Source organism: Coptis chinensis, chromosome 6 (genome assembly GCF_015680905.1).
Source record: "Coptis chinensis isolate HL-2020 chromosome 6, ASM1568090v1, whole genome shotgun sequence".
Taxonomy (NCBI): Eukaryota; Viridiplantae; Streptophyta; class Magnoliopsida; order Ranunculales; family Ranunculaceae; genus Coptis; species Coptis chinensis.
In genome coordinates, this window is record NC_141461.1 from 30,752,639 (window position 1) to 30,774,561 (window position 21,923).

At 36.7% G+C, this 21,923-nt stretch overlaps 1 protein-coding gene and 1 long non-coding RNA gene across 3 annotated transcripts; one reads left to right on the forward strand and one right to left on the reverse strand.

Annotated features, from left to right (window-relative positions):
- Positions 1–5,199: 5,199 nt before the first annotated feature.
- On the reverse strand, positions 5,200–5,887 carry LOC147492560 (uncharacterized). Its single transcript, XR_015199236.1, has 3 exons — positions 5,818–5,887; positions 5,351–5,408; positions 5,200–5,243 (listed from the first exon to the last, which is right to left on the reverse strand). It is a non-coding gene; the product is annotated as an uncharacterized LOC147492560 (long non-coding RNA).
- An 11,270-nt stretch (positions 5,888–17,157) lies between these two features.
- Positions 17,158–21,712, forward strand: LOC147492561 (uncharacterized). 2 transcript variants are annotated; one of them, XM_086565870.1, is made up of 5 exons: positions 17,158–17,288; positions 17,440–17,646; positions 18,093–18,167; positions 18,910–19,425; positions 21,039–21,712. In XM_086565870.1, the coding sequence occupies exons 2-5, from the start codon at positions 17,455–17,457 to the stop codon at positions 21,252–21,254; spliced, it is 999 nt and encodes a 332-aa protein (XP_086421996.1). In that variant the 5' UTR covers positions 17,158–17,288; positions 17,440–17,454; the 3' UTR covers positions 21,255–21,712. The 2 variants fall into 2 exon arrangements, with proteins under 2 accessions (XP_086421996.1, XP_086421997.1); XM_086565871.1 differs by lacking the exon at positions 18,093–18,167.
- Positions 21,713–21,923: the final 211 nt, after the last annotated feature.

The window sequence follows — 21,923 nt, forward strand, 5'->3', positions numbered from 1 at the left end:
GCGTAAACAAAGACACAAAGTCAGTAGAACTTCCGAAGGCCGTATCTTTGGACTCAGACCTCGGAATTGGGCCTACCTTATGTCAAAACAACCGGATCGGAAAGATCTTTCCAATGGTCTAAGCCTTGACCCAATCAGAGGAGTAGAAGTGGATGAAAAGTCTATTGAAGTCAAATCCAGCTGAAGAGCCCTTTTCGGACGGAAAGAATTGGGTTTTGGGCCTGATTTTTCGGCCCAAAACATGGCTCCAAGCCCATGCACGATTTTTGGATCTGAAAGTATAAAAACAAAAGTTTGACTTTTTGTTAATGGTAGGTAGTTAGGTTAGGAAGCTAATGTTAATGGAGTTTAGGGTTAGAAAAAGATAGATCTAGATTAGTTAATTACTTAGTTTCATTCCATTAATTAGTTTCATTCTTTGTTTTAGATTAGTTATTTAAATCATTGAATATCATTCATTAGATAAATAAAATAGTTGTTATTCATTCAATCATATCTTGTTCTTATTGTTCTATTAGATTTATAAAGTTAATTACTTATTCCATAATGACATGTTCTTATTATTGTTCTTGTGTTGGGAATGGTAGTATAGAAATTTCACATCAAATCATTACTCTCACCATTGTTCTTTTTGGTTTGATTAGTTGAATTCAATTTAAGTCTAGACAGTTAAGAGTGGAACGAATCCTTACTCATTATATTGCATGATTATGTTTTGAGAGTAAGAAGAATTGATTTAAACGTAAGAACGGTAGGATTACGTATTAGTGTTGTTAACATTAATATTTTGGATTCTATTATTTTTACGGTTATCAGTGTATACGGGCATCAAGATCCTGTGTTGGTCTCTGCGTTTGTGGAGAGGTGGCATCCAGAGACCAACACGTTTTATATGCCGTGGGGGGAGATGACAATCACGTTGGACGATGTTTCCCAACTCTTAGGAGTTCCGATCAGAGGCAAAGCAGTGACTGGGGACACTGATTTGACCTTGGAACAGACAAAAAGACTCCTCCACAAAGATCTTGGCATACCCATGGATAAGATAGATGCGGAGATGAAATCCAATAAGTTTACTTCCAAAGTTAGGATGGATTTCTTGATGAAGTAGTTTGCTGGGAAGGTAACAGATGAAGATTTACGTGATGAAAATGGGGTTGTTGTGAAGAAGGCGTCAACCCAAAAAGAGGTGCAGATTTCTGTGAGAGCTTATCTGTTATTTTTCTTTGGATGTACCGCCTTCACCGACACGTCTGGAACTGCAGTTCCCGTTTGTTATCTGAGACTTCTTTCGAAATTTACCGAGATCAGAGACTACGCGTGGGGTGCAGCCTTACTGGTTTACTTGTACAGGGGTTTTGGGACTGCCACAAGTGCTAAGGTGAAGGGTGTTTCAGGCTATTTCACTCTCCTACAGGTATTAGTTTTTTTGTTTTTCTTTTCAATGTCAATTTTATCTATCTATTACAATGTTAACTAGGTGTCTATATTAATGTAGGCATGGATTTATGAGTACTTCCCGGTGTTCAGGCCATACCCAAATGGGGACTATCAGTTGAGCATGTCCCGTGCTCGTAGGTACTTTCGATTACTCGATCTCTTTTATGCTAGCAACAACAAATGCATTGATCAAGTATACCGAGCCACCATTGATAATATGACTTGTACCGATGTAAGCATTTTTGTATGTAAATAGTTTTATTTATTAATTGATATTATTAGTATGTGGTTAATGATTAATTTCCTTGATCATATGCTATTTGACAGGTTGAATGGTATCCCTATGTTGAAGTCCGAGCTACACGGGCGGTGGATGAAATAGCATTTTTCGAGGGATTTATATGCTTTCTTGATAATGTTGAGCAGTACAATGTTTCGAGGGTTGTGCGTCAGTTGGGTCATATGCAGTTTGTACCCTCAGATCCCCCAAGACCAAAGACTTCGACGCGAAACTACTTCCAGACGCGGGTATGATGTGAAATTTAATATTGCGTCTTCCTTTTGGAGTAAATGGCAGAATCACTTGATTCAACTTGAACAACGAGGACCCATTCCGTCTTATCCATGGGAGTGTGTTAGTAGATACATGAGTTGGTACAAAAACAATAGTCATATTCGAATGATAAACCCTGATCATCTTAGTCACTACTCCCTACAGAGTCTTCCATATCATAATCGGTGAGTTAATATCTTACAACGCTTAATTTTTTTTGTTTTGTTTTGTTTTGGTATTTTATAAATGTAAATGTATATACTAATGTAGTTTTTCGTTTTAATTTTGACAAAGACCCGTCGTCGATGAAATTTTCGCTTGCTCAATCAAGGCCCGCAATTGGGTGGGACTGCGATTCGGACGATGCATTTAACGAGTTCATGGAGGCATACAATTTGATTTCGGTGCAAGTTCATTTCCGGACGATATCGTGAAGGAGCATAGGATTTAGGTATGTTGAGTTTGGTTAGTTTAGGGTTTAGTGGTTAGTTTAGTTAGTTTACCTCCTTTTATCTTGTGTTGGGATGAGTGTTGGAAATGGAAATGGTTTGTTTGTCAGTTCTCAATGGTTTATCAGTTCTCAATAGTGTTTATCAGTTCTCAATAGTGTTTATCAGTTCTTGTATTATTTTTTTAGAGTTTTAAGTGGGGAAGTGGGAAGTGAGGGTGGTTTTGTTTTTTGTCTGGTAGATAAAAATGCTCATGCATTGTGCACAATGCTATAGAGTTATTGTGCGCACTGGAAATGAGGGGTATTGATTCCAAGATTATTTCTTTCTTAACTCTGATTCTTTAGCAGACTGAGAGTTGTAAGTGTACTGTGTATCTTGGAGCTAAAGAAAGAGTTAGGAGATCATTTTAGTTGGAATTTGTGTTTGTTTTTTGGTGGGTTTTGCTTTACTTTTCAGTTTGTGTTAGTTGAGATGATGCGGGGAGTGTTTATTGGCATTTGAGATGATGCGGGTTTTGCTTTACTTTTCAGTTTGTGTTAGTTGAGATGATGCGGGGAGTGCTACAGAGTTGTATACTTTTTGTTTGAGATGATGCGGGTAGTGTTTATTAGCATTTGTCTTTCTTTGTTCTTTTGAGAGTTGATCATGACTTAAGTTCAAGAGTTTTCCAATCAATGAGGTTTCTAGATTTGGTGTTGGATTTGACATATGTGGTAGTATTTATCTTTGATTCATGTGTTTTATTGGGGGTAATTAGGCAAATGGTGGTGGAGGAAGATGGTGAACATGAGGAAGCAAGTGGAGAGGTTAGTTTTTAAATGGTCGGACCTTAATAAAGCGGTTTGATTTAACTTTGCTTGACCGATCTGTTTATTCAATTTTTTGTTTTGCAGGAAGGAGATAAAGAACAAAGAGTTAGATATACAACTAAAGTCGAGAAAGTTAGATTTCGGAAATCTCTTTGTAGTCAAAAAATGTTATGTTAGGACTCTTTTGTAAGTGCAAGTTGTTGATATGTAGCAACTTAGCTTTATGTTCAGTAATTCAGACAATGTATTTCACATGGTGTCACATTGTTGAAATATGAAATGATAGTGATCTTGCTTTGGACTTGTCATTCTTTTGATGTTCACCTAAGATCCTAGGGTTTTTTGGTGCAAGATCTAGTAAAACGGCATGCCAAAGAATGGCCTTTGGTTATGTTTATGCTATTAGCAGGCATTGAATTTAATAGGACATCTGCTGTCAGTGGAGTAAACAGTTATACTACTTACCGGTACAGCGATCATTGCTTTGCTTAGATCTCGGTTTATATCCATTCAATGGCTCTTCTTGTGCTCTCCGGACAACTTGGCATTTTAATTTGTCACAGTGAAGTATCTCTATTAATAATCTAATGCAGAACACAAAAATCCCAATGTTATTTGCCAAAACACAAAAATCTAATGCGAAGATTTAATGTTTTTGCCAAAACACAAAAGATCTGTTTTTGCCTCTTGAGCGGTGTGGCCACAGGTTCAAAAGAAAAAGATAAACACCATTTTTAACCAAGTTCAAATCTCAAACGACATGGCCACACCGTTCAAGAGGCAAAAAAACAGACAACACCATTTTTATCCCAATTCAAATCCCAAACGACATAGCCACACCGTTTGGGACCTAGTCCAAATGGTGTGGCCATGTCGTTTGGACTTAGTCCCAAATGGCATGGACACACCGTTTGGACTAGGTCCGAAACGGTGTGGCCATGTCGTTTGGGATTTGAACTGGGATAAAAATGGTGTTGTCTGTTTTTTTGCCTCTTGAACGGTGTGGCCATGTCGTTTGGGATTTGAACTGGGATAAAAATGGTGTTGTCTGTTTTTTTGCCTCTTGAACGGTGTGGCCATGTCGTTTGGGATTTGAACTTGGTTAAAAATGGTGTTGTTTGTTTTTTTGCCTCTTGAATGGTATGACCACACCGTTCAAGAGGCAAAAAAATAGATCTTTTGTGTTTTGGCAAAAACATTGCGTACTGCATTAGATTTTTGTGTTTTGGCAAATAACATTGGGATTTTTGTTGATAACATTGGGATTTTTGTGTTCTGCATTAGATTATTAATAGAGATACTTCGCTGTGACAAATTAAAATGCGCAAGTTGTCGGAGAGCACAAGAAGAGCAATTGAATGGATATAAACTGAGATCTAAGCAAAGCAATGACGCCGCAGCCCCGGTAAGTAGTATAACTGTTTACTCAACGACAAAGAAACGCCCTATTAAATTCAATGCCCGCTAATAGCGTAAACATAACCAAAGGCCATTCTTTGGCATGCCGCTTTACTAGATCTTGCACCAAAAAACCCTAGGATCTTAGGTGAACATCAAAAGAATGACAAGTAAATTTGTTGTTGACAAACGTTGGCATTTTACTGGTGGTATAGAATCTGCATCAATGCATCATATCAACTTACGGAACAAAATTGCAAGTGGCTGGCTTGTGTAACAACAAGAACATTTATAATAAGCACATCAAAATGCTTTATGCAATCCCAAATATTATTGTTCTGTATTACAACATTTAAGCACATCAGAATGAATTAGCAACAAGTATAGCCTACTTGCACCTAGCTTTGGCTTGTTCAAGCCTTTCACTCCAAGTTTCAGCTCTCTTCAACTTCTCCACCTTCTTTCAACATTCGCTTCTTCTCTCTCGCTCTTTTCGCGACAATTTCTCTGTTGTAGCTAATAACTCAATTTTTGGACTTTCTTGAATGGTGCATAGTCAAGGTGGCAGTGATACTGTGGCATCTTGTGGAACTGTAGCAGTCAGAAACATAACCACAGAGAATGATGAAAAGACTGAAGATCGACTGATGCAAAGTCGAGGGGCTAGAAACGAACAAATGAATAGGCAGTATTTTTACCTAAAGCAAAGCTTTGCCTCCAGATTCTCCATTTCTCCTTGAGCCATACTTCTCTTTTCTACAACATCAATGAGATTAGAACTCAGTCTAATTAAACTCCCCAAAAGTAACCTAAACCAGCAATATTGAACTTTGAAAATAAAAAGGGAGAAAGAAGTTATAAAAAAAACACCGGTCTATCATTATGATGTTTCCTATCTAGAGTCTAGAAGGCAACATTAGATACTATCCAATGGACATAATGATGCAATAGAACACAACCCTCGACACAGTTCTACTTAACAACACTTGATAAAACTCTAACAAGGCTGCCATATATAAACCACTCTTAACAAGTCCAGACATCAATGAAGTCCATGACACAACATCTGGGACCAATATAGAATCAAATATTTGACACGCAGATAAAATATCATTAGAACTAGTGAACAAATGAATCAAAGAGTTTTGAATAAAGTTATACTTACAATCGACAGATTACGTATTATTTTTCTCCGGACAATTTCTCGAGTCATGGTTAGCAATCTGTCCACATCTATGACACTTTCTTCCTGAATTGTTTATGGCTATCTCTTTGGGGGATTTCCATCTATCCGCTTTCTTCTTCCCCCTCCTTTTGTTTGAGAAATGTTGGGATTCAAAATCAATAGCTGAAATAAAGACCGAATTAAAATAAATATTTATATCAAATTAAACACCAAATTAAACACTAAATTTATATCAAATTAAACATTCAAATAAAAAAAACATGTGATGTATTAACTGAAGGTATCGAAGGCTCAGAATCGAGGCTCGCGAACTTCAAGGCCTCTCCTTCGAGGGAAGTCTTATTAAACTTTGAAATTCCAATAGCCATTTCACCAATCTTTTCAATAAAATATGAATAACCCTCAAAATTACGTGACGCATCGTAAGCCACTTGAGAAGCAACCTTGATAGAATGAGCCACTCTCAAAGGTTCATTTGATACATTCCGACCACAAATCCAAATTATCAAACTCCGCTCTATAAGTGTTAGCCTTTTGCATCCACCGCGTCAATCTAAAATGGTTTGGAATCTCTTCAATCTCAGAGCGATAAAACCTTTTTTAAGATATGACCACAAAGCAAACCCATAAACTGAAAGTACTTGCATTCAAGATCTCCCTCTAAGGTTCCTTTATCGAAACTCACTCTCCAAACAGAATTCTTATTGGGTCTCTCCATTTCACTATGTAGCTTCGGTTCCATACCTGTCAATCTGTTCCCCATCAATTTTGTACTCCATCTTTGCCTTTTCTAGTTGCTTTTTAAATTTATTGAATATTGAGATCGTATAGACCTTCGCGGCATGCATAAGGAGGAAAGCATCGTTAGGCACAATCCGTGAACTATGCTCGGTGCGGTAATCAGAATCTCTTTCTTTCCTAGCAAGCAAAGCCAAAGACTTCTCATTACCATGTACAAACTGCATAAGCGTAGTCGTCGAATTGACAAACTAGTCATAATGAGCATTCATCGATTCACTTCGACTAGTCGTGTGCATACCAGCAAAAAAGGTGCCACTGAGATAACAAGGAACCCATTTCTCCCGTATTGAATATATCTCTGTCAACCAAGGATTTTCAGACAACTCATACTTCTCAATGATTGTACACCATCTTCTCTCAAAATCAACAATCCTATACGAAAAAGAAATAGTGTTCTTCAACTCAGTTACCAATGTCTCAAATTTGGTAAATGACATCTTCTCTTGGAATTTCTGCATAATATGCCAAAGACAGTAACGATGACGAGTACTAGAAAACACTTTGGCAATGGCTGCAGTCATCACTCTATCCTGGTCAGTGATGATTGCAGTTGGCGCACGACCACCCATGGCTGCAAGCCAGGCCTTAAATAGCCATATGAATGTATCTTTTGTCTCATCAAGCAACAATGTGCAGCCAAACTGAATCGACTAATAATGATGGTTGACTCCAGTAAAAGGGGCAAAAGGCATGGAATATGCATTGGTACGATATGTGGTATCAAAAGACACAACATCCCCGAAATAGTCATACTGGCATCGAGACCTCCCATGAACCCAGAAAAAGTTCACCGCAGTCCCATTTTCATCTAAATCAATAGCGTAGTAGAACCGGGGATCCTCGGCACTCTTATGCATAAAATATTACGGCACGGCAGTTGCATCACTTTCTTTAGGCATCTTTCTGGTCAAACTATAATAATGGTTCCAACAATCTTTCTGTGTAAACCCAACTTCCTCTCCATGGAAAACAGATGCCACTTTCCCAACAGATAAACTGTTATCACTAAATATCTCGGTCAAGCACTTCGCTGCTTCAGGCATATGTTTGTTAGTTTTCATGCAAATTCTCTTCGATGGGGTCACCAGACCGTGACTGTGGTCATTATGAGCAACGATGACCTCATATATCTCTTCATGCATTCTTTTCTTAATACGAATTTTAGCTTGGCAACCACACCGGGTAGTTGTTGTGTTTCTTGATCGGACTTCATCTCTCTTGTTAACCCCTTCACGTGAGCAAACCAGTAAACAACCACTAACCAAATCCACCTAATTTTGTTGCTTGGAAGTCGTCCGAACATGAGTCTCAAATCCCTCTTGTTGACCATACTCTTTGTAATAAGTCTTTGCCTCATCAACACTTGTAAAAGTCATTCCTATATAAGGAGCAGCTAATGTTTGCGTGCCTTGAACAGGGGCTTTAGTAGACGAAGACCCAACTACGTCTTCTTCGATATTGATTGATGTCTCTGTCTCCATTTCTATAAATCGAAAAAATTAAAAATATAAATAACTTAAACAGTAAAAAATCCCAATGTACATAAACAGTGTAAATAACTTAAACATCAAAACTCTGACAGAGTTCAAAACTTTGACAGAGTTCACTGAATATGCTAATTCACCGAACTCTAATAGAATTCAAAACTCTGACAGAGTTCAAAACTCTGATAGAGTTCACCGAATATGCTACTTCACCGAACTCTGACAGAATTTAAAACTCTGACAGAGTTCACCGAATATGCTACTTCACCGAACTTTGATATAATTTAAAACTCTGACAGAGTTCACCGAATATGTTACTTCACCGAACTCTAACATAATTTAAAACTCTGACAGAGTTTACCGAATATGCTACTTCACCGAACTCTGACAGAATTTAAAACTCTGACAGAATTTAAAACTCTGACAGAGTTCACCGAATATGCTACTTCACCGAACTCTGACAGAATTTAAAACTCTGACAGAGTTCAAAACTCTGACAGAGTTCACCGAATATGCTAGTTCACCGAACTCTGACAGAGTTCACCGAATATGCTACTTCACCGAACTCTGACAGAATTTAAAACTCTAACAGAGTTCACCGAATATGCTACATCACTGAACTTCCCACTGCCCATCATGGTCTTAAACTCGTCAAAATTAACACACCCATCCCCATCTCTATCAACATTCTTAATCATTTTCTTACAATCACCAACACTACAATTTTGTCCCAAACTCTTATACACCATATGTAACTCATTAACAGAAATCAAGCCATTCTTATATTTATCATACATATCAAGGCAAATCAAAACTATCAAGATATATAACTTCAAAATAGCACACAGGAATTATGTAAAAAACGAGCACCTCACAAATAGCACGCCATTACAAAAACAGAACCAAGCTAATTAAACAACAAATCCAAGAAACGTTACAATATAAACAACATATTGTAGGTTTATTTCAAACGAATCCAAGCTAATTAAACAACAAATCAAACGAATTAAAAGTGGAAAAATACCTTAATCCAGAAGCCAAATACGGTTTGGAGAAGAAGAAGCCGAGAGAGAGAGAGACAGTTCTCCAATTTCGCGATGATTAAAAATTTCGTGTTTTTTGAATTTTTCAATAACACGAAATGTTGAAATATCGAAAATTTTGGGTGAATTAGATCATCAGATCTTGAGGCGAGATCGGACGGCTGAGAAGAAGAGTAAGATAAGAGTGGCAGATTTAGAGTAGCACTCTAGACAAACCGTATATATATTTAAAAGAATGATGTTGTGTAGGATAAACAATGGAAAGTTTTTTAGTGAACGTGCATATGTGCGAATATTTTGGTTGCTTGATTTTTCGTTTGTTTACTCATCTCATTTTCTCGTATTATTCAATTCATTTTAGAACTATATATATAAGAATCGATCTATACTTTTGGAATAAAAGTGCAAAAGATTATGATTAAATAATTTATTCGTTTCCTAAAATAGTATGGAAGGTTGGACCAAAATTGCAATCATATGATCTCTCAAGAATTGCTATGGAAATAATGGAAGTACAATAGAAAATGAATCTGTCCAAGATACTTTTTGAAGGTCGACATCACCAAAGTCTTTGATTCGGTGAGTTGGTAATCCATTGAGAGTATTCTCTAGTGCCTAAAATGTCCCATTTCTATGCTCTAATGGTTGAAGATGTGCCACAACTCTACTCCTTACTACTCCATTATATTCTTGTTAGCGGCAAACCCGAAGATTATTTCAAAAGAAGGAAAAGACTAAGGCAAGGCACCCCATGTCCCTTACTTATCCTCTTAAAAGAAGGTTTGAATTCTAACATGATTAAAACACACTCTAAATGCAAGAAATGATTGTAAATTTGTGCTTTGCAGACAATCTACTACTCTTTTTCAAGGGTGACATGCATTCTACAGTTGTTGTTAAAGTGATTCTTAACGCTTTTGCACAAGTTAGAGGACTAAGGATTAACACGGCTCGTCAAAGGCTTGAGTGAAGAAGATAGGCAGACATTATGGGTACGGTATTCAACTTGTGAAACCACCCAGTGACCTACCTAGGTTTATCTCTTGTTTCCTCTAGGCTTGGTATAAGAGAATGTCTACTTGTTATTGAAAAGATTACTAAAAGTACAAAAAATTGGAAATCAAGATGTCTCTCTCATGCTGGAAGACTTAAACTCATTCACTTTGTTCTCTTTTCCTTTCATGTATATTGGGCAAAGACTTTTGTCCTATCATATGCAGTAAGTGTTAGAAAAATGGATTTGTACAAATCCATTGAGATATGAATGAGTAATTTGTCTCCCAAGTTACTCCACTTGAGATGAAATGGATTTCACTTGAAACATTACGTTAAAAGAGAAAAAACATTTTCGAAATGGTGCAGTGGTTCGAAACAGTGCATTATGCCGAAAAGGTGCAACCTTTCGAAATAAGCACTGGTTCGAAACAGTAGTTTATGTCGAAAAGGTGCGACCTTTCGAAATAGGCATTGGTTTGAAACATTGCTTTATGCCGAAATGGTGTGTCCTTTCAAAACATGTGACTTTTCAAAGAGGTGCCTAACTTTTTCAAAGAGTCATTGTGCTGTTTCGAAAAGGCACTTATCACCTATAAATAGTGGATGAATTTGGAGGAAAAAAACACCATATCAAATATTTATGATATTTCTCTTCTCCCTCTGTTCTTAGTCAAATACTATGTTGTATTTGCTGATTCTATAGAATTGAAGTGCTAGCTTTCTATAGAAGAAAATCCGTTCTATCTTGGGAGATAGTTTCCCATCAACCTTCAAGCACCGTGAGGGGAAAAATCTGTCTTAAGGACATAGTGTATCTACACTAGACTTAGATTTAATAAAGAAGTACAAGACAAAAAGTTTGTAATGTTTGGTGATTGGTAAAGAGTAAGTACAATTAAGTTGTATATTCTTAACAACTTAAGACAAATTTTTCTTTGGTAAATTAAGTTCATTCGTTGAACTAAAGGTTTGTTCATGACATATTTGTTATATCAGTTTGATTTTCTTGTTTACTTAACAATAAGTATATTTTTGGAATAAGTTTCCTACAAACTTAAGACATATTTTTTTTTTCCTTCTTCTTCTTTACCGAATAGAATTTGTTCATGTTTTCTTTTTTGGTTTTAAGGATTAACAAGGTGTATTTCTATTTTAGAAATGACAACACCACCAGTTAATACTGTTGTTCCCCATTCTGTTCCTCATGGCGAGAAGTTTGAAAAGTTTAATGGAACTGATTTCAAGCGCTGGCAACAGAAGATGCTCTTCTATCTGACCACCCTTAACTTGGCTAGGTTCCTATGTGATAAGGCTCATGATGAAACCGACAAGGATAAGGTTTTGGCCAAATATGCTTGGTTTCATGCTGATTTCTTGTGTAGAAATTATGTCATTGGCGGGTTAGCTGACTCATTATACAATGTGTACTGTGTGTTCGAAACAGCTAAGGAACTTTGGGATTCTTTGGACAAGAAATACAATAGTGAAGATGCTGGCATGAAGAAATTTATAGTTGGCAGATTTCTGGATTTCAAAATGACAGATTCTAAAACTGTTATAAGCCAAGTTCAAGAACTTCAAGTAATCCTACATGATGTTATTGCTGAAGGAATGAGTATGAGTTAATCATTCCAAGTAGTTGTTATGGTGGAGAAGTTACCACCATCTTGGAAGGATTTTAAGAACTATCTCAAGCATAAACGCAAGGAGATGAATCGTGAAGAACTAATCATCCGTCTAAGGATAAAGGAAGATAACCGTCTATCTAAGAAGAAGGACAAGGATCCCATGGTGGCAAAGGCCAATGTTGTGGAAAACTCAAGTTCTAAGGGAAAGAGGAAGCACCAAGATGACTCTAATCAAGGTGAAAGGAGTGTGCCTAACAAGTTCAAAGGTAAGTGTTACAACTGTGGCAAGGTTGGACATAAGGTTAGTGAATGTCGCAAGCCAAAGAAGTTTAATAAGCAAAAGATTGAAGTAAATGTGACAATGGAGAAGCTTTCTGACAATGTTAATGACATGAACCTATCTGCTGTGGTTTATGAATATCTATTGATTGGAAATGAAAGGGAATGGTGGGTTGATACTGGTGTTACTCGTCACATATGCTCCAACAAGTCGATGTCACCACTTATTATGATGTGGAAAAGGAATAACAACTCTTTATGGGAAATTCTTCTACATCCAAGGTTCAAGGCAAAGGAAAGGTGGTGATGAGGTTGACTTATGAGAAGGAACTAACTCTGAATGATGTGCTCTATGTGCTTGATATTCGTAAGAACTTAGTTTATGGGTCGTTGCTGAGCAAGAATGGCTTTAATTTAGTCTTTGTTTCTGATAAATTTGTACTGACAAAAAATGATGTATTTGTGGGCAAGGGCTATCTAACTGATGGACTCTTTAGGATGTCTTGTTTTACTATTGCGCCAAAGAGCGCCAATAAAGTTGAATCTTCTGTTTACTTGGTTGAGTCTTCACATGTATGACATGGTAGATTATGACATGTTAATTATGACACTTTACATAGATTAATTAGTTTTGACTATATACCAAAGATAAAAATAGACCCACGCACACCATAAATGTGAAACTTGTGTAGAATCCAAATTGACCAGATCATCCTTTCATTCCATTGAAAGAAGTACTGAACCTCTAGACTTAATACACACAGATATATGTGATCTTACGTACGTACAAACTAGAGGTGATAAAAAGTATTTCATTACTTTTATTGACAATAACACTAGATATAGTTATGTTTACTTGTTGAGAAGTAAAGATAAGGCAATTGAAGTGTTCAAACACTATAAAAATGAAGTTGAAAATCAACTAAGCAAACTATAAAGAGTGATAGAGGGGGTGAATATGAACCACCTTTTGAAGGTTTCTGTTCTGAACATAGAATCATTCATCAAACTACGGCTCCTTATTCACCTCAATCAAACGGTATTGCAGAGCGCAAAAACCGAACTCTAAAAGAGATGATGAATGTTATGTTGTGCCCCAAAATTTGTGGGGGGAAACCTTGTTTTCCGCCAATTACATACTCAACAAGATTTATCCTAATAAGAAGACACTTAAAATACCATACGAATTGTGGAAAAGTCATCAGATTTCCTACGAATTCTTGAAAGTGTGGGGGTGTCTTGCAAAAGTGGAAGTCCCAAAACTTAAAAGGTAAAAATAGGACCCAAGACTATTGATTGTGTATTCATTGGATATGCAAACAACGTTTTCTAGTTCATAAATCATAAATTCAAGATATACATGTTAATACGATTATTGAGTCAAGGAATGCTTCATTCTTTGAAAATACTTTTCCGTATAATATGTGTATAAATCCAAGTTCAACAGAGAGAACTTTAGATGCTACAACTAGTAACCATCCTACACAAAGCGAAATTGAAGATGAACCTAGACGTAGCAAAAGGTCAAGGACGTCAACATCTTTTGGGCCTGATTTTCTAACATACTTGTTGGAAAATAATCCTCAAACGTTCAAGGAGGCAATGCCATCTCCATAAGCTACTTATTGGAAAGAAGCAATAAATAGCGAGATTGGATCCATAATGCAAAATCATACATGGGAATTGGTGGATTTACCACCAGGTTCCAAGACTTTGGGATATAAGTGGATATTCACAAAGAAATTTAAGACTGATGGATCAATCGACAAGTATAAAGCTAGACTTGTGGTCAAAGGCTTTAGACAAAAAGAAAGATTGAATTATTTTGATACTTACTCTCCAGTTACAAGAATAACTTCCATAAAGATGCTAATAGCAATAACATCAATACATGGATTTGATATACATCAAATGGATGTAAAGACGACATTCTTGAATGGTAAGTTAGATGAAGAAATATACATGGAACAACCCGAAGGGTTTATTGCTCTTGGACAATAAAAGAAAGTTTGCAAGCTTGTTAAATCCTTATATGGATTAAAGCAAGCACCTAAGCAATGACATGAGAAATTTGACAATGCAATGTTGTCAAACGGTTTCAAAATAAACGAGTGTGACAAGTGTGTTTATGTCAAAAGCACTCAAAAGGGATGTGTCATTATTTGTCTCTATGTAGACGATATGCTAATTTTGGGTATGTAGTAATATGGATGTCATAAAATCTATCAAACAAATGTTGTCTAGTAAGTTCGACATGAAAGATTTAGGTGTCGCTGGTGTTATCATAGGAATTAAGATATCTAGGATGGAGGATGGACTTGTTCTATCACAATCTCATTACATTGAGACGATTCTTGAATTGAAAAGTTCAAGAAATATAACATCACACCAAAAAGGTTACCAGTTGACGTAAATCTTCATTTAGCCAAAAATACTGGAGATAACATATCTCAACTAGAGTACTCTCGTATACTTGGTAGGTTAATATATGTCATGAACTGTACAAGGCCTGACATAACATACTCTATGAGCAAGCTAAGTCGATATACGAGTAATCCTGGCAGAGATCATTGGACTACCATACTGAGAGTTTTGAGATACTAAGTATACTCAGAATTTCAGTCTGCACTATACAAGATATCTAACAGTTCCAGAAGGGTACTGCGATGCTAATTGAATATATGACACTAAAGACTCAAAATCCACAAGTGGATATGTCTTTACACTTAGAGGTGCAATTGTTTCTTGAAAATCCTCAAAACAAACGTGCATAGCGAGGTCCACTATGGAATCAGAATTCATAGCATTGGACAAGGTTGGAGAAGAAGTAGAGTGGCTTCGAAATTTCTTAGAGGATATTCCAAACTGGGCTAAACCTGTGTCAGCAGTGTGTATACACTGTGACAGCCAATATGCTATTGGTAGAGTACATAGTAGCATGTATAACGGGAAGTCTCGACACATCCGTCATAGACATAATACCGTTAGACAATTGCTCTCAAATGGAGTTATCTCAATCGACTATGTAAGGTCAAAATATAACATTGCGGATCTAGTTACAAAAGGTTTAACAAGAGAGCAAGTAGAAAGATTATCAAGGGGAATGAGCTTAAAGCTTTTGAGATAATCAACCAAGAATCCTCATAATGGAAAAACCAACCTAGTTGGCTAGAGATAATCAACTGATAAATTATGTATGTGACTCAGCTAGCAGTAAAGAGTAATCCTATACTCTAACACGTTCCTATATAAGACAGTGCATATCTGCCGCGAGACCCAGGATAAGTCAAGCTTTTAATGATTTACTATATCTTGGAAAGTTATGTTATCCAAGTGGAGTATTGCAGGATACTTTTTATAGAAATCACCTATATGAGTGTAAAGTGGGGCCGCTTCTATGAGAATTTTTAAGGCAAATGTCTCAAAAACACTCTCTGAAACCAAGAAGTGTCCAAGGCCAAAATGAACATAAACATAAAAACCAACAGTATTCGAGAAGGTACTGCGTGAAGATAATTGTCTAGGTTTATACAAATGGCTGATAGTTCAAGAACATTAATTGAAGTCTACTGATCGTCTAATTAAATCCAATCGTCTTTCACTAAGGAAAGTTCAAGGCCTCTCATGCTACTTGACCTGATGCAGTATCTTTTCATTTGTAAAAGAACAAAAATCCGATGTTTATGATAAAAGAAGCTAAATCTTCATTCATGTGGGGGATTGTTAGAAAAATAGATTTGCACAAATCCATTGAGATATGAATGAGTAATTTGTCTCCCAAGTTACTCCACTTGAGATGAAATAGGTTTCACTTGAAATAGTACGTAAAAAGAGAAAAAACCTTTTCGAAAGGGTGCATTGGTTCGAAACAGTGCATTATGCTGAAAAGGTGCGACCTTTCGAAATAGGCACTAGTTCGAAACAATGCTTTATGTTAAATTGAAAAGGTGCGACCTTTCGAAATAAGCACTGGTTCGAAACAGTGTTTTATGCCGAAATGGTGCGTCCTTTCGAAATATGTGATTTTTCAAAGAGGAGCCTAACTTTTTCAAAGAGTCACTATGTTGTTTCGAAAAGGCACTACATACCTATAAATAGTGGATGAATTTGGAGAGTAAAAAATACCATATCAAACATTTATGATATTTATCTTCTCCTTCTGTTCTTAGTCAAATACTATATTGTGTTCGCTGATTCTATAGAATTGAAGTGTTAGCTTTCTATATAAGAAAATCAATTATATCTTGAGAGACAGTTTCCCATCAATCTTCAAGCACCGTGAGGGGAAAAACCTATCTTAAACATATTGTATCTACAATAGGCTCGGATTTAACAAAGAAGTACAAGACACTTACAAGACAAAAAGTTTGTAATGTTTGGTGATTGGTAAAGAGTAAGTACAATTAAGTTGTATATTCCTAATAACTTAAAGACAGATTTTTCTTTGGTAAATTAAGTTCATTCATTGAACTAAAGGTTTGTTCATGATATATTTGTTATTTTTGTTTACTTAATAATAAGTATATTTTTGGAATAAGTTTCCTTTAGTAAATACTAGACGAGGTTACAAAGATCTGCAATAAGTTCTTATGGTGTGGACCTAACATGGAAAATGGAATGCATCATGCAAGCAAAGGAGGAACTTCTCTTAAGAAAAAAGAAGGTGGTCTTGGCATCATTGATCTAAGACGATGGAACCTAGCTGCTTAGTGTCGTCTAGCTTTCAAACTAGTATATCTAAAGACAATTCTCTATGGTCATAGTGGACATGGCAGCAACATATGAAGGATAGGCACTTATGGAAGCTTAAGATACCTTCTGACTGCTCTTGGGGTCTGGCGCAACATTCTTAAGAGTAGGGATACATCAAATATATACTCTATCACTAATGGTGAAAACACTTGGGTTTGGTATGACCTATGGTGGTATGGCTCTCTCCTTTATTGACTCACCTGCAGCAAGAATTCATTAGTACATCTAAATAGAATCGTCTATTGAATGAAACCGAGGAGGCGTCCACATTCGTTCAAAAACTTGAATGATGATTTTTTTTGAAGGCTAATGACATCGTGCCTCGACAACATAAAATTGAATTGGGCTGGAGGCCCATAAAAGAGAAGAGCTATTAGGCCCACAACACAACAGTAGTTGTTGTTTTAAGGATATCGCTCGCTCTATGTTCTGGAAAACACTCGCTCTCTCTTCTCTTCACTGCTCTGGTAAACACCTCCTTCTTCTCCATTTTTTCATTCATCGATTGAATGCAAGATTTTTCATTTTTGTATTCAAATATCATGTCCGTGTTTTTTTTTAACAAAATTGTACATGAATTCAATGACAAATTCATGGTTCAAATGTGTTTTTTAACAGGTCTTAAACTCTGTCATGGCCTGCTCGGCTGCTTCTTCTGTATTGTCCTCAAACTTTGGATGCAAACCAGTAAGGTCTTTGATTGTGAATTCTTCACCAATAAACAACTTAGTTTTCCTTAAAAGCTTCAGAGGTTTCAGTAGACCCTTGCAGCTTCGTGCATCTCGCCCATCTCCATCTTCCAGAAAGAGCTTTCTAGTCCGTGTTGTAAGTGTACTCCTTCCCTTTTTAATATGTGTAGTTACTTTTAAGTGAGATGATTTTCTTGTTAGATTCTTTGAATAAACATACTCTCTAATTTGGAAACCGTAGCTGTAGTTGCCCACAACTCTTAATACCCATATTTTGGCCGAAACTGCTGAAAGTTTGAGGATAGGGTCTCTCTTTACAGCAGCTTGAACGTCGCTGGATATGAGACTTATTTTTGGGTGGGAAATGTAAGGTTACCTTAGTTGCATATTTGCATTGTACTGCTGTGTGGTGTTATGTGCTTATTACTACTATCAGATTACTGTATTAATAAAGTTCTACTTTTTACCGATCAAGGAAGAAGAATTTACGCTATTGTCGTGTTGGGTATGAAGATATTGGGTTTATAAGATCGCGTTAGTAGAGAGAAATATTTATGATTTGTTCATTGTGATTTCTACCAGAGCACTGAAGATCCTTTGATAGGAAATGAGGTGGATCTTGAAGCTGAAACAGTTTCTGATCAGGACTCTATCAAGGTATACTTGACGAACTCTCCCCTGGATTTTGACGTATATAGAATGTAGTTGTGTTGTGAATCAAGGAACAATTATACCAGTAATGCCATGTCAATTACCCCATCATCCTTGTGTGTGTGTGTGCACGCGTATGTGAGTGTGTGCGTGTCCAGGTGTGGGTGTTGGTGTGTTCGTGCGTGCGTGTGTGTGTGTGTGTGTGATCGAGGGAGTGGTTCGCAGCTTTCAGGCTTATACTTGAAGGAATATGATGGACCCATCGAAAAATACCTTTTGTATTTATTCCAATTCCTACTGCCATTCACCTGTATTATATATAGCCGCTTATGTGAAGCGAGGGAATATGATGGACCCATCCAAAAATAGCTTTTGTATTTGTTTCAATTCCTCTGCCATTCTAATTTGATGAAATGAAAGAGCCACCCAATGTTTTCTGTTATTTTTGAATTACCCTTTATGTTTTTAGGCCAAATAACCAATTGTGGCCACATACTATTCTGTACATTAAATTTTCCGGCAAGAAAGAGAGCGTACTATTCAAATGTGTATATTGTTTCGTTATTATTATGTTTCCACCACAACACCAACACCTATTCAGTATGGCATATGAATAAAAGTATTGTGCTATTAGTACTTTGCTATTTGTTTAAGATAGTTTGACATGCAGTAGTTCAGTGGAAAATGAAATTGCGGTACCAACTTGTTCCTTAAACTTTTTTGGTTTTCCGATTGGTGCACTGGACAGGGAAATTCTGAAGATGAGGATTCAACTGAAGATTCAAATGTTGATGACATTGCCAATGCTGAAGAAAAACCAATTTCTCCCATTATGATATCACTTGAATTATTCAAAGAAGCTTTATTAAACAATGACGAATCCAAGGTTGCTGAGGTGGAATATTCTCTGCTATCCATGGAAGACGAGAAAAAATCTCTTGCTAATGAAGTGGCAAGCATGTCCGATGAATTGTCGTCTTTGAAAGATAAAGTTCTTAGGATTAGTGCGGATTTTGACAATTATCGGAAGAGGACGGAGAGAGATCGCCTTTCGCTAGTGACAAATGTACAAGGGGAAGTAGTAGAGAATCTGTTGCCTGTGTTAGATAACTTTGAGAGGGCTAAATCTCAAATCAAGTTGGAGACTGACGGAGAGGAAAAGATCAGTAATAGCTACCAGAGCATATATAAACAGTTTGTTGAGATTCTGGCATCATTAGGAGTTGTTTCTGTGGAGACAGTTGGTAGCCCGTTTGACCCAATGGTAAGTTTCGTATCTATTGATTTTACTAGTTATTTTTTACATACCTGTTAGGATGGGCACTTTGTTTTATTGTTTGATTTTGGACAATGTGCTTTATTAATCACCTTGACTGATCAATCAAAAGATAGGATTCCCTTTGTATCTAGTTGGTGAGTTTCTGTTTAGTTGATCTTACTTAATAGATGTGATATACATGCGAGGATAGGAGACCATCCCTGTTATTGACTTATTGCGTACATACACATTTGAACCTGCTTGACCTTCCAAAATAATTGGGTAGAATGTGAGTCCTGGGTTGGTAAAGCTAGACTGTATTACTTAAAAAAAATGATAAAAGGGATTTTTAGGACAAGATTTGATGATGTGGTGATGGTCCCAGTTTTCCGAAGCTCAAATTTGCCTAGAACTATTAATTTGATGATGTGATGCTGGTCCCGGTTTTCAGGTGCTTAGACTTTTAAGTACGTAGAATTTTTTATACTGTTTAGAAGCAACCAAAATATTTAATATATTGAATGCTTTTAGGGAATGTGGAAGATAAGTTTAGAAAACAATTTTTTGAAAAAGGAAGAGGAGACAAAGAAAGGAAGCATGCGTTAAAATTTTGGGTTAAAGTATTTCCCCCACCACTAGTTTAGGGATTTCCCCTCACTATGGGGAAATTAGGGTCTCCCCTCCCAAGTACACACACAAAAAAAGTCAACTTGGGTTGACCGTTTTTTTTTTTGTGTATTTGGGGGGGAGACCCTAATTTCCCATCTAGTGGGGGATTAATACTCGTTAACCCTAAATTTTAACGTGGGGGATTAATCTAGTGGGGGGACTAAAGAGAAGAGATGCGCTCTAGTCCAGATGAGAGGATGGGAATTCTGTCTTTGACGCACACTTTGAACATGAGTTAGTCATTGGAAATCTTTTCAATGGATCCTAAACGTAGGTCTCAAGGATCAACACTGACACAGTAATTCTTTCAGGAGGAGGAATATGTTACTAATCAGTGTATTAAAGAAGCTTGTCTCTGCTCTATTTGTGTGCCCTTTTTGGGCCTAGACTCCAGAGTACATCATTCAAAAATTCATTTATTACAATTGGTCATGATGAAGCCTATATCAGCAAAATAGTCATGATTATCTTTATTTTTTGGGGGAAGTGGTTGGTTTCTCTTCTTAATGATAGTTTTGGATTTCAACTAAATGATCATCTCAGTTATTTTATTCTTGTCTGAAACTTGTCCAGTCAATACACATGTTTGTCTACATTATTTAGTAGTTTGCTTGTAGCAAAACTAGGTAATTGCACGTAATTGGTATGAATGATATCTTACATTGTAGCCTTGTAGGAAGTAAATTTTGTTTTTTTTTTTTTAATGCAACTTTTAAATGGTTTTAGAGTATACATTATATGGTGTACACGCTAACTGAAGCATTTAAAAGAAGTTTTACTGGGTATGGCATGATATCTGGTGTTAGATTCTTCTGCTACTGAGGTCATTGGCATTGTTAGACCATCATTCATGTCAAAATTGTCCAACTTGTATAACTTTTTTTATCATTATAATTTATCATAAGTTTATTCCTTTGAAGTAGTAACTGTCCTTTGTTTTCATGTAAAAGATGCATGAAGCAATTATGCGTGAGGATTCATCAGAGTTTGAGGAAGGTATTGTTCTTCAAGAATTTCGTAAAGGCTTCAAACTTGGTGACAGACTCTTGCGGCCATCAATGGTGAAGGTGTCTGCAGGACCCGGCCCGGCAAAGCCAGAGGGAATTGGACCATCAGGGGGTGTAGAGGCTGGCATTGATACGAGTGGGATCAGAGAGTCTTCTTAGTTTTGAATGAAGTGAAGCTTATTGTTGGTGGAATTGGTGTCTGAAAATATATTAGCAGTTCTTGGATAGTGGCCGGACTGGCGCAATGTGATCACTACATGTAAAATTTTGCTGTATTTGGTGTCTTTGTGATGGAGCTGAAAGTGGTTTGAAGAATAGCAAATGGAAGTGTATACCTGACAGGGAGAAATTGCTTATTTTCCACCAATGTCACTAGGCAAGAGTGGTGTGGTTACAAGCTGTCCCTCCTTTATTTTTAGGCGGGAACATCTGCTGTTGTGAATTGTAAACACATAGTTAGCTAATGCGTCAGCCCCGAAACTTGCTTCTTGATAGCAGAGGTTAACTTTTGCCAGTTTTGATTGTTGAAGCAACTTACAATTATGTTATTTTTATGCCCCTCATGATATATCCAATAAGAGGTTCCGCTTGGAACCGGAAAATAAATTAAACGGTAACATCATACTACTATATTGATTCACTGATGCAAGTAAGAGATGCAAGTAAGAAAAGGAGAACTCCTACTTCTACCGTTCTAAGCTTCTAACCACAAGAAGGGGAAACACAGGAGTTGAATAGATGATGATTGAAGGTGGTGATCTTGACATCTTTCTTCTGCTGCTTATTACAGTCTTGAGCCAACGTCAGTGCTCAAAAGTTAAGGACTAA